General features: G+C 41.1%; 1 protein-coding gene across 2 annotated transcripts in view; it reads right to left on the bottom strand.

Annotated features, from left to right (window-relative positions):
- LOC124119831 (BRCA2-interacting transcriptional repressor EMSY-like) overlaps positions 1–16350 on the bottom strand; it is a 33630-nt gene extending 17280 nt beyond the window's left edge. For both annotated transcript variants that reach the window (XM_046482481.2, XM_046482482.2), the window contains exons 1-15: positions 16272–16350; positions 15409–15594; positions 15203–15277; positions 13035–13210; positions 11318–11446; positions 10164–10387; positions 8872–9094; positions 7766–7987; positions 7154–7324; positions 6685–6828; positions 4169–4293; positions 3223–3381; positions 2961–3075; positions 1784–1940; positions 556–620 (exon numbers count right to left, since the gene is read on the bottom strand). In XM_046482481.2, the coding sequence (XP_046338437.2) occupies positions 556–620; positions 1784–1940; positions 2961–3075; positions 3223–3381; positions 4169–4293; positions 6685–6828; positions 7154–7324; positions 7766–7987; positions 8872–9094; positions 10164–10387; positions 11318–11446; positions 13035–13210; positions 15203–15277; positions 15409–15569 (2146 nt within the window). In that variant the 5' untranslated portion in view covers positions 15570–15594; positions 16272–16350. The remainder of the gene's footprint in view (positions 1–555; positions 621–1783; positions 1941–2960; positions 3076–3222; positions 3382–4168; positions 4294–6684; positions 6829–7153; positions 7325–7765; positions 7988–8871; positions 9095–10163; positions 10388–11317; positions 11447–13034; positions 13211–15202; positions 15278–15408; positions 15595–16271) is intronic.
- Positions 16351–16471: the final 121 nt, after the last annotated feature.

Here is a 16471-nt window from a genome sequence, read left to right as displayed (position 1 = left end):
TCCGGAGAGTGAATTTCAATTACAACAGTGCAAAATACACAGTATTGTGTCCCATATTGGGGATAGCGACCATGCTTGATGAGGTTTGTTTTGCACTTCATCACCCTGTATCAAACATCTAAGGGGCAGGTATCACGTCATCACTGTATTGATTACTTACATGTCTCGATCGTTAGTTTGGCAGTTATTGATATTTGACACTGAGGTGAGGTGAGGTTTGAGATTATGCTCACTTAACACATAACACACTTAACAGTACACCGTATCACAGCCAAGATGGCGAGCCATCTGGGGAAATGCAGTGACAGCGTGGAAAAGAATGAAATCTCTCCTCATAAGAACACTCATCCTAAAGCTAGCCTTCAGTTTTCCCTGCATCAGCAGAATTTTGGTAGGGGAGGTAACTCTGGTCAGTTAAAGATTCGGATATGTGGAAACTTGTTTATCAAGACAATATTTGAGAAAACTTTAGTGAGATTTGACTGATACAAATTGTATCATGTATCATATCACAAGCATACAGATGGGGACGTCGTTGATGGAGTCCAAGCATACCTATGGTGTAGTACTGCGTCCCCGACATCTGGTCTGTGATTTGTTCTAAGTTTGATGCTGCAGCTCTGGAGAGAGAAACACAGTGTGAAATGCAATACCAGCATGCCGCCATTCAGCCCCTAGTCTGCAGCAAATGTCAGCAAACATTTCCAAATTGGAATCAAACAATTCCCAATTCATGTTATAAGTTATAAGTATGAGATGGCATTGTGGTTGTAAACCATTTAGCACCTTACATGCAGTTTGGGTTGTATACTCCCAAGGGAGCTGAGAATGATTGTTGGGTGCTCACTGATCCATTCACCGGGGTAATAACGTCTAAGTGCTCAGAGCATGCTTATGCACTGAGTACAGCGCCATATAAATGGACTTTTATGATTATGATTATGATTATTACTAAGATGACTTCTAGCTTGGGAAAACACATGGCTAATGCGGTACAACTTTGAAAAAGAAAGTTGGCACACTTTGATTCCAATGGGCTATGAGTGCCCTGTGGCACCTACAAAATACACTTCTATACAGTGTGAGTGAGTTTGGTTTAACGCCGCTTTTAACAGTATTCCAGTTAAATCGTGGCGTGTCAGCTTAATGTGGGAGGAAAGCCCGAAGTGATGCAAGTCTAAGACGTTTACCACTTCGGTGAAACCCACGAGCACGGGTATGGTGCTGACAAACCTAGAAACATAATCGGGGCGAACCGGGATTCAAACCCACAATCATAGGTTTCTGGCATGCCCAAGGGACGCAACTCTGCACAGCGAATCACGGCGTTATAGAAGCCTGGGCCACCCGGGCCACCCGTGCCCCCCACTTCTATACAGACATAGAGACTATTATATTTAAGCATTTGTCATACAGGTTTTACGAAACGGATGTCATCATCTCCTAAGTGAGATTTCTTTATCACCCATTATTTCTTAATCCTTTTTTTAGATCCTTTTTTTAGCTCCCCTTTACAAAAATGCACTGAGGACCACCGCTGTCCTAGAAAACCACAAAAGACGTCAACAATTTTCAGCTATGATGTCGTTTCTAGCCTAACGTCATTCCATCCTAAGGTCACAATAAGATTCGAATGAAGTCAACAATGACGTCAAGATGACGGAAACAATACACTGGTGCGCAAGAAGTGATATTTGCCCTAGTGCACAAACGATTATTATGATTTTGATTATTTCTAACCCAGTGGTAAATAAACAACATGCTTCTATCCCTGGTACTGTACCTTTCCTCCTCGTCCTTGTGTTTGCCATCTGTGTTTCCCTGCATCTGCATGAGGGCGCTGATGGCCTGGGAGTCGGATGTCGTTTCCGTCTGCACCTGGTCGTCCGTGATGTCGTACTCGAACCACTCGTTACCACCTACAGCTGCCTGGGTTGCCACTGGTAACAACACGTCGACTCATGTAGACTCTCTTGTCATAGTTTGTTTGTTTGATTGTTTGTTTGTTTGTTGTTTAACGCCACACTCAGCAATATTCCAGCTATATGACGGCGGTCTGTAAATAATCAAGTCTGGACCAGACAATCCAGTGATTGATGTCATGAGCATCATCATAGTTAGTATGACAACAGCATCCAGTTACATCAGAGATAAGGGTGCGAGTGATTATTGTATCAGTAAATTACATCAGGACTTGCCGGGCTTAACTGCGCGGAATACCCAAACTGACACTGGTTGTAGAGGTTTAATGGAGCTAACAAACTGATAAACTGGGATTTGAATCTGCAATCAGTGGATCCTGGCAGCTAAGGGACATAACTCTGTAAGGAAATTTCAGAGTCGTAGGGCCACCATACCTCTTTTGATCTGAACACTTACTGGTGAGTGAGTGAGTTGAGTTTCACACCGATTTTAGCAGTATTCCAGCAATATGACAGCGGGTGACAGGAGAAATGGGTTTCACATGTACTCATATGGGGAATCAAACCTGGGTCTTCAGCCTGATGAGCAAATGCTGAAACCACTAGGCTACTGCCATTACAGTGAGTGAGTGAGTGAGTATGCTTTTAAGCCGCTTTTAGCAATATTCCAGCAATATCACGGCAGGGGACACCAGAAATGGGCTTCACACATTGTACCCATGTCGGGAATCGAACCTGGGTCTTCGGCGTGACAAGCAAACACTTTAACCACCAGGCTACCCGACCGCCCCTCTATGACAGATAGACTACAGTAATACAAAAGAATCAGATGATCCTTGACTTATTTTAAGCAGTATACAATGTTAATATGGTAAAATTACTTATGGACCTATAACCTTAAGAAAATAAAAACTAAAAAAAAAATATCCCAATTTTGAACAAAACAATTTTTTTCCAATTTGGCTGCCAAAATCACTTAGTTTGGAATCAGACAAAACTTGTTGATCTTCCAAGGATATCAAAGAAAGAAAGACATACCCCCCTCTGCTGCTCCCCCATCAGGAACAATCCCAGCAGCCTGTATCAGCTCCGCCAGCAGTGACGACGTCCGACCCTCCTGGTCTGACTTAGATCGGTGTAGTATTGGAGCGGCCTGCGAGACGAAACCGTCATCATTAATAGTCACTATGACAAATCTTTAGGATTATAGCACCGCATTCATCCAAGCATGAAATGAACTATAATCACTACAGTGTTAAGCATGCTCTCAAGGGGTAAACTTTTATCTGCCACCACTCACCTGTCTGCCTCCCTCTCCTGTGGTTGCTGTGGTGATGATGACTTTTCTCTCTGGCAGTCGACCGAGGACGGGGCCGATGCTGTGTAACGCTGACGCGGACGTCACGGACACAGACACCTGCTTCCCCAGCTCCTGCTTCTGGATGAAGTTCACAAGTTCCTGGAGGTAAGAAGAAACTTCTGGTACAATGGTGTGACATATTATTTGTATGTTGTTATATTTCAGCACATCACAGTAAAGCATGTAGAGTGCTGATATTGAAGCACCTATTTACGTGTGGTATATAAAGAAGGTTAACAGTCCAATTATCCCCTTTTCCTTCCTGGTACCCATTTACTGCTTGGTGAGCAGAGGCATAATTCAAATAAAGGCACTTGTCCAAGGAGACACCACATGTGCTTCAGTGTGGGGAGGGAATGAGCCCTAAAAATTCTCAGGAATCAAGTTCCCAAAAGACACCCATCCAACCACTCTGCGACCAATTATGCTTTACTCTGTCTGACTTGTGACCTGTGCTTCCACCACATGTATATTAAGTTAATGGAGCTCCACGGCATATGGAAGTATAACTGTCGGCACCATTGAGGCCTCACTTTACCGAAATAAGCCAGTCTATAATATCATTTAACATAGCGTTTAACATGAATGGCCTGTCATTATTCTCACCTTTTCAGGGGGCATGGGTGAAAGGCAACGCAATTCGCTGTGCAGAGTTGCGTCACTTGGACATGCCAGAAACCTATGATTGTGGGTTCAAATCCCAGTTTGCCCCAATTATGTTTCTAGGTTTGTCAGCACCATACCCATGCTCGCGGGTTTCACCAAAGTGGTAAACGTATAAGACCTGCATCAATTTCGGCTTTCCTCCCACATTAAGCTGACACGCTGTGATATAACTGGAATACTGTTAAAAGCGGCGTTAAACCCAACTCACTCACTCACTCACCTTTTCAAACATAGCTGGACTAGAGATGACTGTTGCTTGGGGGCGCCCTGCTCCTCCCTGGAGGGTGGGGGTCTGGGACCTCCGGGGCTGGGTCTTCTGGACAACTATCACATTAGGCTTGGACACTGAAACACATAAGACGACCCCACTGTAGTACATAGTACATGCTGTTAAGCCAGTTCCTTCTAGGCATGAGAATTCTGCTGTAAGGTTCATTTGAATTTTATGTGACATTCGTCATGAAATTCTAGCTAAAACTATAGAAGAACATGTTTCCCTCAAGTTTGCAATATTCAGTTGATGATGTTTTGTTTGTTTGTTTGTTTGTTTTTTAATGCCGTACATAGCAATATACCAGCTATATGACATCATGAACCTCGATCCACGCAATTGGGATACGATGACTTGCATCAACCAAGTCAGCGAGTCTGACCACCCGATCCTGTTAGTCGCCTCTTACGACAACCATAGTCGCCTTTTACGCCAAGCAAGGGTTGCTGAAGACCTATTCTACCCAAGATCTTCATGTCAGTGGATGACATAATACAGTACGATGATGTCAGCTACAATGCAGTGACTCCATAATTCAAAGAACATAGAGCCTACTCCCATTCCATTGGCCAAAAGCAATTACATCACTATTGACAAAGTAGATTTATCTAAAATAAAGAAGTTTTTGGTACAATAAATTATGCCTACTTTGTCATCCGTCAACTTCTAAGAAATGGCTATCAAATAATGCATAACTATGGGAATGAATTAATTTACTATTTCTTTGATTAACAATGCGTCATCTTTGACGATCTGACTATTTCTCAACTGTACTTCATATTAGCAACATGTTGGAAAATTATGTTGATAGACTCCAGCCAGATTTGAGCAGCACACATACACACCAGCAGACATACTCAACCCAGTAACACCCACCCCCTTCTTATCTAGATGAAACTACTACCAGACTATATATTGTGGACCCCTTAACTTAAAACACTGTTTAGTTTTGGTTCTCAGGCACTGCCAGCATCATCATCAAGTTCGCTGCACGTTTAATTTTTATTTCAAACTTTTTTCATAACAAACAAAATCCAAGTCCAACGGTAGTCAAATACTGTTTTCCAGTATTTTACTCATCAAGGAATACATTTATGTAGGGAGGCTCTTCCCCAGGTTGATTGTACACAATTGTTTATTGATTACACAACTGTTTATTGGTTACATTCTAGTTTGAACCCCCCCCCCCCAAAAAAAAAAAAGACACCGCCTGCCCACACTAAACTTTCAAAAACCATTGCCTGAGAACCAATTCTTTTATTTTTTTTAGCCTTAGATGTGAACACATGAATTTTCACACTTAATATGTTTCTTACCGTATTTTCTTGAGTATAGTGACAACCCATGTATAATGCGCACCCCCCTCTAGCGGGTTCAATATTTTGGAAAAAAAAAATTTGAATATTATGCGCAGAAATTTTTTACACCGTACCCTTTCAGCGAAGTCCGGCAAACGAACGGGTGCTGTGAAACTTCGTCAGTACAAATTCGAAATTTGAGATAAAAAATCACCAGACATGTTTATTTACCGTTTAAATAGTATTTATTGTTCTGCTAGGCATTGTTTTATATTTAGGGATTAAGATTACCTTGCGTATTTTCTCGTAAACTAAGCTGGAAACAGCAATCAGCTGTACACACGTTTTCTTGGAATCGACCGGTGATTCGGTCAAGACACACCCAATGATATAACTTTATAAGATTTTTAATGAAAGGATCGGCAACAATTGTATCTGAAACTATTTTATTTATCAGGAATAATATATTCCATTATTTTCTTAATTATATGCAACCTTTAATAAACATATTTAAAATGATAATAACCCTAAGCGAAGCAGCTGATCGCTATTCCCGGGTATTATTTTTTACATGGAACATGTCTGACCAGTCACCGTCAAGGCTCACGCGCACATGATCACGTGATCGCGAGAATTTCATGTTGACATAGAATCGTCAAACAAAATCAAATATGACTTTTAACGAGTCAAAGTATGTCATTTATGATATATGTATCCATTCTCTGTCAACTAAAGTTTGTTTCAAGGCGTCAATAGCGGTATTCTGACCGTGGTTGCTGTTAATAACGGTGAGTTGTGCGATCTTCCGATTGCTTCACACACGATTTCGACGAAATTAATAAAAACAATATTACAAGGAATTTTGAATAAAATCAATGAAATAAGTTACAAACATAAGTCCACATATACAAAGAACACTTTTTATAGCCAGACAGTGTAATTACATGATTATTTTGCGTACTTCAGTGTGGATTTGTTGACATGGTATTCCCGGTGTTTCATGCTCACGGTACTGTCTTTCCATGGGGGAGAAAAACATCCAAACTCATAATTCGTGTATAATGCGCACCCCCTTCTACACAGCTGTGTTTTTTCGAAAAAAAGTGCGCACTATACTCAAGAAAATACGGTAATCATTTTGATGCTACTGGCTTCCTGGATAATTACCTGTTGTCCCTGTGGCAGTTTTGACAGCTGTGAGATGTAGAGTTTTAGGGTTGACAGTGACAACATTCGATGCTTTTGTTGTGGTAGCGATGACACGCCCCCCTGGTGTAGTTATGTTCAACACCTTGCCTCCTGTGTGACTAGCTGTAGACAAGACAACACAGCATTAAGTTTCATCTGCTGTGACTAGCTGTAGACAAGACAACACAGCATTAAGCTTCATCTCCTGTGACTAGCTGTAGACAAGACAACACAGCATTAAGCTCCATCTCCTGTGTGACTAGTGACTAGCTGTAGACAAGACAACACAGCATTAAGTTTCATCTCCTGTGACTAGCTGTAGACAAGACAACACAGCATTAAGCTTCATCTCCTGTGTAACTAGCTGTAGACAAGACAACACAGCTTTAAGCTTCATTTCAATACCTTGCATGATTACCGAAATTCTTTTACAGCCTATGATAATTACCTGACAGAGTTGTCACCGGTTTTGTTACCATGGTAACAGTAGTTGTTGCTGTTCCCGAAGGCCCCGCATTGACAACCACGACAGGTGTACCGGAACTCCCTGACAACTGTGCCGGCTTGGGCAGGATCTTACTGGTTCCAGGGGGAAGACTCTGGGTGATGATTTTCATTCCTGGGGACAACACGAGAAATTGCTGAATATTAAAAGTATTAAAAATAAATTGAAATATTCCGCATCTTGAAGACACGGCCACAGCAGTGAAATGATACAATACTTATGAACAACATGGTTTCGCCGAAATTATTGTAAACAAAATTTGGTGACATACTAGCTTGAACAACCACCCACCCCCCTAAAAAAACCATTGCCCGCCCGCCCGCACAATATGTTTAAAAGCCATTGCCTGAGAACCAATTCTTTTATTTTTTTAAGCCTTACAAGCATTGGTTCCTGGTGACCAGTTCTAATCCGGGATTCCCAAGGGTCAACTGAAAATGTATGTGTCGTATGTTTAACCTTAAGACAGCAGTTTTTCGCAGGTGTACTTCCCAGCAATCTATGCGTGTCATAAAAGTCGACGACAATGGTAATTTCAATTCAAACTCAACATACCTCCTTCTTGCTTTATCTGGATGGTAGGCTTTGTGACCGTCTTCACTTGGTAGTTCTGAGGTGAGGGTTGGACCGGTTGGGGGCCCATGGGAATAACCACACCCGGCTTGTGCTGTGGGTTGGGGAATCTTGGTCGTGGGATGATCTTGGGTCGAGGCTTGGCTAGGGCTGGATTGGGGACAGTGACAGTGGGATTGCCCATCACTGATGTGGGCGTTGTAGCTGCAATACAAACAGTGGTTTGGTGTAATATAAAATAATTAGGTTAAAAAAAATCTTGGTTCTCAGGCACAGACCGTATCATCATAAAGTTGGCCGCATGTTTTGATTTTAAATAAAAAAAATAAAAATCCTAATACCCTGGTACTTAAAAACCAATATAGAACGCAGTTACTTCCCTTTACATGCGTGTTTTGTGTTACGGTAATGGCAGCAACAGGAGTTTGTATGCTTGTTTATGTAGGGAGGCTCTCTCCCAGGTTGATGGTACACAATTGTTTATTTGGTTACATACTACTTTGAACAAGCAAAAAAACACACACTGCCTGCCCACCCGCCTGCGCTATATTTTCAAAAGGCATTGCCTGAGAACCAATCCTTTCATTTCCTCAAGCCTTATTTCCTCCAAAAATAACTCAGCAATGAACTAAACAGCAAAGGCCCATCAAGGACAGTTTAAACATCAGCAAAACCTTGTTCATTCATTTGCTTTAAAATCATTAGGTCGGATAAACAAATTTCAGGATTTGTAGATTGTAGAGTAGTGTCCCTTTGCATAAAGGAAGCTGTTCCCAACATAATTATTCAGAACAATTCTACCATGGTATACAGTCACCCAATTCAATGTTTTCCCTTAAGGTTGAGTAAATTTTGCTGAAACTGAGTTGATTAATACCATGTTTTTTTAAACATACTTTTACATGTACTTTTACTGAAAAAAAGATTTCACTAGTTCAACCCTAACAATTATTTCCTTATCTTGATCAGAAAAATCGGTAAAAACAAGAAGAAAAAATAGATCTGACTAGAAGATGAAAGAAAATAGATCAGATTGCAGTGCTTAACAAGCAGTGTTTCTATACGTAGCTGCCAGAACACCTGCATACCTGTGTGAGATGTAGCTGTTGTGATGGAAGTAGTTGACACAGTGACGATGTTGCTGCCGTAGCCAGAGCTCATGGTAATGGGAGGGCTACCAGGGACGATGATGGAGGCTCGACATGCAGAGACAGTGGATGATGATGTTGATGCTCTTATGATGGGGACCGACATTGACTTCTGCAAGACGCTGGATGCCACGGACTGACCAGAACTGGTCACCAAGATCACCTGGAACAAACATGTCAGCCACTTAAGAGTGAGTGAGTTGGGTTTAACACCGCTTTTAACAGTATTCCAGTTACATCACAGTGTGTCAGTTTAATGTGAGAGGAAAGCCCGAAGTGATGCAGGTCTCAGATGTTTACCACTTTGGTGAAACTACGAGCACGGGTATGGTCTGACAAACCTAGAAACATAATTGGGGCGAACCGGGATTCGAACCCACAATCACAGGTTTCTGGCGTGCCCAAGGCACGCAACTCTGCACAGCGAATCGCGGCGCCTTAGACGACTGGGCCACCTGTGCCCCCAACCCACTTGTGAGTGAGTTTGCTTTAACAACTGCTTTGAACAGTATTCATCAACCATAAACTGGCCTCAAAAGCAGATATCAAGCAATCTCTCCAAGAAGATATCACTTCAATGAAATCGCATGACAATGCTTTGCAGACCAATTGTGACATAATTGGTTTCCCTGATGCCAGAATCAAATGACATCACTATTCTCTCTGCCACTGAAGTTGGTTAGCTGTACATTTACACTCAAGAAACTGTTTACTATTGTTTACAACTGATAAAAGGCTTGAAGAATGATGTTGGATGACAATTTTCAAACCTGCCTGTGGTTAGCAAGGATTGTGACTGCGGCAGATTAGAGTTACTTCCCTTTGGGTTGAATTTCCCAAGCTCCTTCCCAGCGTGTTACACTTTCAGTAACATCGCTGCCACCAGTGTGGGTGCCGCCATTACAAGAATCTTGAAATTTGCCCTCAAACCCCAAATGTAGTAACATTTATTACTTCTGTTTATGTCTTTGGGAATGTGAACATAGTGAATTTTGAAAAGATTTACGACAGACCTTATTTCCCAGATGAATTTACCTTTTTGTTAGATCAGATTGGTTCGAGATTGCTGACGAAGGAAAATCAACCAACTTCCTGCTTACATTCTTACTATACCATTTACATGATAGTTGTATTGATAACAGAAATTCAAACAGACAAACAAAGAAAATAATTTAGCAGGAATGAGAGTATTCAGCGTCACAAGAGCTTGCACACAGGTTCAAATCACCAACCTTGGGGGGCTGCGAGCCTGGTGTGGACACCATCGTTCTTCCTTGTGGGCTCTTACTGATGGTGATCTTGACGGGAGACATGCTCGGCAGAGAGTTGGACGCTGTGGTGGTGTATGTGAGTCGAGGGGTCTGTGTAGCCACGGACGAACTCATGCCTTCACTCGACTGACTGCGCCGCCTCTTCCTGGTCTGTAGCTCCTCCTCTTCTTCCGAGTTGACAACACCTACGGAGACAACAACATCATCATCAACAACTAGTGCCTCTGTTCAGACATATCTGGCCAAAAGGCTCAGCTAACAACCAGAATGACCAAGACGGTAAGAGCCAAATCTATCACCACAGATTTGCTTGTTTGTTTGTTTGTTGTTTAACGCCACACTCAGCAATATTCTACCTATATGACGGTGGTCTGTACATAATTGAGACTGGGCCAGACAATCCAGTGATTGACATCATGAGCATTGGTCCATGCAATTAGGATACGATGACATGCATCAACCAAGTCTGTGAGCCTGACCACCCGATCACGTTAGTCACCTCTTACGACAAACCCAGTCACCTATTATGGCAAGCATGGGTTGCTGAGGACCTGTTCTACCCCAGATCTTCACAGGCCCCGCTTAGTTTAATATCAGCACCTTACTTGCTTTACTGTGACATGATGAAATATTGCTGAACAAACAAATAATATGTTGCACCATTGTAACATAATTGCTGAATCTAATGGACATCTGTTGGGTACTGGAAAGCAGAGCTGAAAATGCACTTTTTGTTTGTTGTTGGAACCACGCACTCAGCAATATTCCAGCTACGTGACAGCGGTCTGTAAATAATCAAGCCTGGACCAGACAATCCCTTGATTGATATCATGAGCATCGATCTACGCAATATGGATATGATGACATGCATCCACCAAGTCAGCGAGCCTGACCACCTGATCCCATAAGTTGCCTCTTACAGCAAGCATGGGCTGCTTAAGGCCTATCCTAACCTGGATTTTCAAGGGTAAGTAGTAATGATACAATAATTACGGATTCTGTTCAGAAACACAACTTTATATTTTTCTATATAACATGATTGTAGTTTAACAAAAGACCATGGTGAGGATTATTATCTCATTGCATTCAATACTGAGTTGATGACAAGTACCAACCTTTGATGTGAATAGACGTTCCACTCGGCAAGACAACTACATTAGATGTGGGGCTTGACGGGCGTGACAGCTTGGTAGAAATCGGTGTATTAGTTGATGCAGTCGCACTGTTGTTCAAGTTGCCATTAGCTGAAACAAAGAGCATATGAACATAGAATTGATATTTGATTAATAGTGTATGAGGGAGTATGGTTCTATGCCACTTTCAGCAACATTTCAGCAATTTGAATATCACAGCTGGAGACACTAGAAATTGGCTTCACAATTTGTGCCCATGCGGGGAAATCAAACCTTGGTCTTAAGTGTGACAAGCGACCGCTTTAACCACTAGGCTACCCCACCGACCCCCCCTTTATATGAAACAGAATTTGGCCTGACCAGCAAATGCTATAAACACAATGATTAATACACAAAGGAGGATAAGAGTTCAAAGTGAGTGAGTTGGGTTTAACGCCGCTTTTAACAGAATTCCAGTTATATCATGGCGTGTCAGCTTAATGTGGGAGGAAAGCCCGAAGTGATGCAGGTCTCAGATGTTTACCACTTCCGTGAAACCCACGAGCACTGGTATGGTGCTGACAAACCTAGAAACATAATCAGGGCGAACCGGGATTCGAACCCACAAACATAGATTTCTGGTGTGCCCAAGGGTCGCAACCCTGCACAGCGAATCATGGCGCCTTAGACGAGTTCAAAGGATTCAAACACTTTTCAAATCTGTGAGAACCCTGTAGATTTGAGTTTAATCCTAGGTCATACAACATAGTGACCACAATGACAGACATAAAACAAGAGTTTGCCACTAACGTGGCTATATCCCCCGCCCCTGTTGCAGAATTTATGACATAATTAAATCTAAACAAACCCTAACCTTTTTTTAACCGAGGTGGAATTTGTCATGGAAATTGTAAAAAAAAAAAGAGTTTGGAACCCAAGTCCATCTTGCTGCCATGGAAACGTAAAAAATAAAAATTTCTAAAATTTCTAAATAGCAAAAGGCACCAGTTCAGCACGTACCTGACAAACCTGCAAAGTTCGATGAAAACATATTGAACGGTTTATGAGTTATGCTCCGGAAACGAACCCTACCCTCACAGAACCTAAGTCCATCTTGTTGCCATGGAAACGTTAAAAATAAAAATTTCTAAATAGCAAAAGGCACCAGTTTAGCACTTACTTGACAGACCTGCAAAGTTTGATGAAAACATATTGAACAGTTTCTGAGTTATGCTCCGGAAACGAACCCTACCCTCACAGAACCTAAGTCCATCTTGTTGCCATGGAAACGTTAAAAATAAAAATTTCTAAATAGCAAAAGGCACCAGTTCAGCATGTACCTGACAAACCTGCAAAGTTTGATGAAAAAATATTGAACGGTTTCTGAGTTATGCTCCGGAAACGAACCCTACCCTCACAGAATTAAGTCCATATTGTTGCCATGGAAACGTAAAAAATAAAAATTTCTAAAATTTCTAAATAGCAAAAGGCACCAGTTCAGCAAGTACCTGACAAACCTGCAAAGTTTGATGAAAAAATATTGAACGTTTCTGAGTTATGCTCCGGAAACAAAACGACACGGACGGATGTATGGAGCCCGTTTCTATATCCCCCGCCAACTTTGGAACAAGGAACATTACTGTTACACTGACCACATTTCAGACTGTGAATTATTCACCAGACAGGCAGCTGAAACCACAGTGATATGAAAATAACTTACAATCTTTACTTCCAGTTTGAGATGGGAATGGAAGAGAGGCATTCTTCTCTGACTGGGCGTTGGCAACCTGATTGGCTGTCACGGTGAAGGCTGTTTGAGGCACAAGTCTCGGCATGAGTGGGATAAGCCGACGCCCTTCTATCACCCACTCAGTGGTGGTGTTGGAACCAGCAATGCTGCAGATCGAGAACAATAACATTAATTCCATTCATTAATACTTTCATTCATGACAAAATACGGTCTTCCCGTTTAGGGGTAATTACCAGTTTTTTTCTGGTAACATTAGGCTTGGACTGTTAATTCATGTGACTGCCAGTTTCTGTGGACCGGCAAATAAAGTACCTTATAAATCTTTGTTGTTGAACAAAACATCGGTGATATTCATATAAGTACATTTTTCGAACAAAGTCAGCTTGTTTGTTACCATCAGGGTTTCCCCTTGTCTATTTCTAGGTTAAATATCCATTTGTTGCGACTTTGTCTCGAAATATAAAAAAAAAGGAGAGAAAATTGTGACTGAAGTGTGTGTAAATGACGTATAGATCTAACTAGGTTACTTCAGAGATGACATCTTTGCACTGAATATGATGTTAAAAGAATTAAAACCAAATAATTTTCATACGTTTTTTTATTTGTTGAAAGTTGGGACTGGCAAAAAATAGGGGGGATTGGTAATTTTTAGAGTTGCCAGTCCACAGGGACTGGCAGTTTTAAAAGCCGACAGGAACACTGATAATATATAGAGGTTATCACACGAGTATTTTGGGGGGATGGTAAATATCCTGTATTATGAATAACACTGTATTTAGCAAGCCCTGGCGATAGAAGTATATGATAAAAGATAGCTATGTGATAAATAACAAACAACAAGTGTGGTTCACTTCATGATCAAACATTGTTCTATTATGAAGACATTTCTGGAGATTCGAAACATGCGCTTGTAACTTGATGATGTTGTATAGTGGACAATTTAATTTTTGAGAGGGCAGGGTCTAGTGAGTTGTTCCCCACACATGTAGCTGGACAACGCAGATAAACATGATGGCCCCACTGAGATACCATGCCGCAGTTTAACATGAATATCCCAATCAGACACAGTATACCGACTCCGAGCTGACCAGTCCTCGTTTTAGCCCCAAAATGTCGAGCACCAGGCAGGGTAAGAACAAATATCATTTTTCAACATCTTTTAGTATGATGTGGCCGGGCCCCCGGGCAGACATTCTACCACAGGACTAATGGTCTGAGCTCTCAATGGAACCAGGCTTGATTCTCTAGTTAGAAATAGTGACTACAATGCATTCATGAGTGATGGTTGGTTGGTTGGTTTGTTGTTAAACGCCACATTCAGCAATATTCCAGCTATATGACAGCGGTCGGTAAATAATCGAGTCTGGACCAGACAATCCAGTGATTAATATCATGAGCATCAATCCACGCAATGTGGATTGATGACGTGCATCAACCAAGTCAGCGAGCCTGACCACCCAATCCCATTTGTCGCCTTTTACGACAAGCATTGTCGCCTTGTACGGCAATCATGGGTTGCTGAAGACCTATTCTACCCCGGAATCTTCATGGGTCCCATGAGTGATGGAGGAATTGAGTACTGTATTCGACGTAATGAGCGCCCACGGCAGTATTTGCTAATATATTGGCTAGTGAACAATCCCAATTGGCACTCCTTCCGATTGATCAATGTTCACAAGACTCATTTATTTGCGTACAATACACACTCGTGTGTTAAATGCACCCTTAATTATGGGCAATCTAGAAAAATATATCTGCCGTATATATACATTTCGGACTGTCAGCATAAACCACGAAATTTATCTTTCAACTCTGTTTTTTTCCACCAAAATAATATTCTAATAAGAGCCCCCCATTTCTAATTTTGAGAGCACCCTGGGTGCTTATTACGTCGAATATGGTATATACAAAGCCCATGAAGTATTGTGCTGCTGAAGTAGCAGTCAATTTTGATACTTTATGACACAGCATAAGAATTGAAGAGTCCATGTATTGATAGAACACCATACATTTTCTGAACAACACAATATGAAAACTCTAATAACTCATTGGTTTATTTGAATCATATTTCTAAAATATATGAAAGTGTTGTATCATGTGTACAAAGACTGTGGCAAAAGTAATGATGAATCTCTTACTTATCTGCAATAGTTGCCAGTTTCTCATCATTAACTGCACGCCGAACTTCAGCTCTGTGTCTCTCAGTCGAAATGCTGAAATTGACAAAAGTGATAAAATGTGTCTAATGCAAATACAAATAACCTTATTTTCATTTTAACATGGTTAATGTTGAAAAGGTGAAGTTTATTGTCTTTTTGATATTGTTGAAACATAAGCAACTCACCTCAGTATATGCTGAAGTTCTTGCAACATCGATTTTTTTTCCTTATTGAGATCACCCTGTGCCCGGAAAGCCGAGATGAGGGAGGAATATGCCTCCAGCTCCAGTCTACGAAGAATCCGCTTGGATTCATCCCTAGACAGATCTAACAACATTGGCCACATTGTACCTAGGTCTACTCACTCCAACCTGAAACAGTGAACATAGCTATGAAACTTCAAACTATCATGAATCATGGACATAAGATGATTAGCCCAATGTTTATCGTGCATGAACATGGTTACTTGTGACTAATGTTATTGACATTGCAAACAGCAAGAAAACAAATTATGACATGACAGGAATTTGTTTTAAAATAATGGATTCATTGTTGCTGACATAACTGTTCATTTTTATATTTTTCATGAATAATATGACAATCGCAGGCAAATGTTTCAAGCCACACACTAAAGGCAACTATTTCCCAGCTTTTTTATGTGTGAAACATGTTTGTTCAAAAGGTAAAATGACTATTTTCTCACAACATTAATATCGACCTGACCTAAATTTTGTTGTACATCCTGTGACAACGTTACCAGTCGCAAATATGGTACTCTAAACATTGAGTAAGTTAGATTGGTGGTCAGAAAACAATATCCACGCACAGTCGTGTAATTACATCAAATAGGGCATTGGATGTTGCGTTTACGTATGGCAACAAGAAACTTTCCTGCAGTTTCTTGCCATTTTTCTCACCGGTCTCAAAATAAATTGATCAAAATGCAGAAAATATGTAGATTCATAGCTCCGATATAACTGAAAGAAGTAACATTGTGTACATGTTACTCGACTGTATAGCTGAGTGTTCTAACGCATCTATATCACACCTGCTAAAGATGGAAATCCTAAAAGTAAAATGTTACGATGACAAGCACCGCTCTTTGTCCGCCATACTGTAATGGCGGGTATACACTGCGCATGCGTGTTCATAATGAAAAACATGTTTGTTTTTCCAACTTTAGAGCAATGGATAAGTTGTCAAATTAGCATATTCAAAATCATATTACATTCTTTTGTAATGACAAAC

The sequence above is a fragment of the Haliotis rufescens genome, unplaced genomic scaffold (genome assembly GCF_023055435.1).
Source record: "Haliotis rufescens isolate VD_foot unplaced genomic scaffold, xgHalRufe1.0.p SCAF_9, whole genome shotgun sequence".
Taxonomy (NCBI): domain Eukaryota; kingdom Metazoa; phylum Mollusca; class Gastropoda; order Lepetellida; family Haliotidae; genus Haliotis; species Haliotis rufescens.
This window is presented reverse-complemented; position numbering and strand designations above follow the sequence as displayed.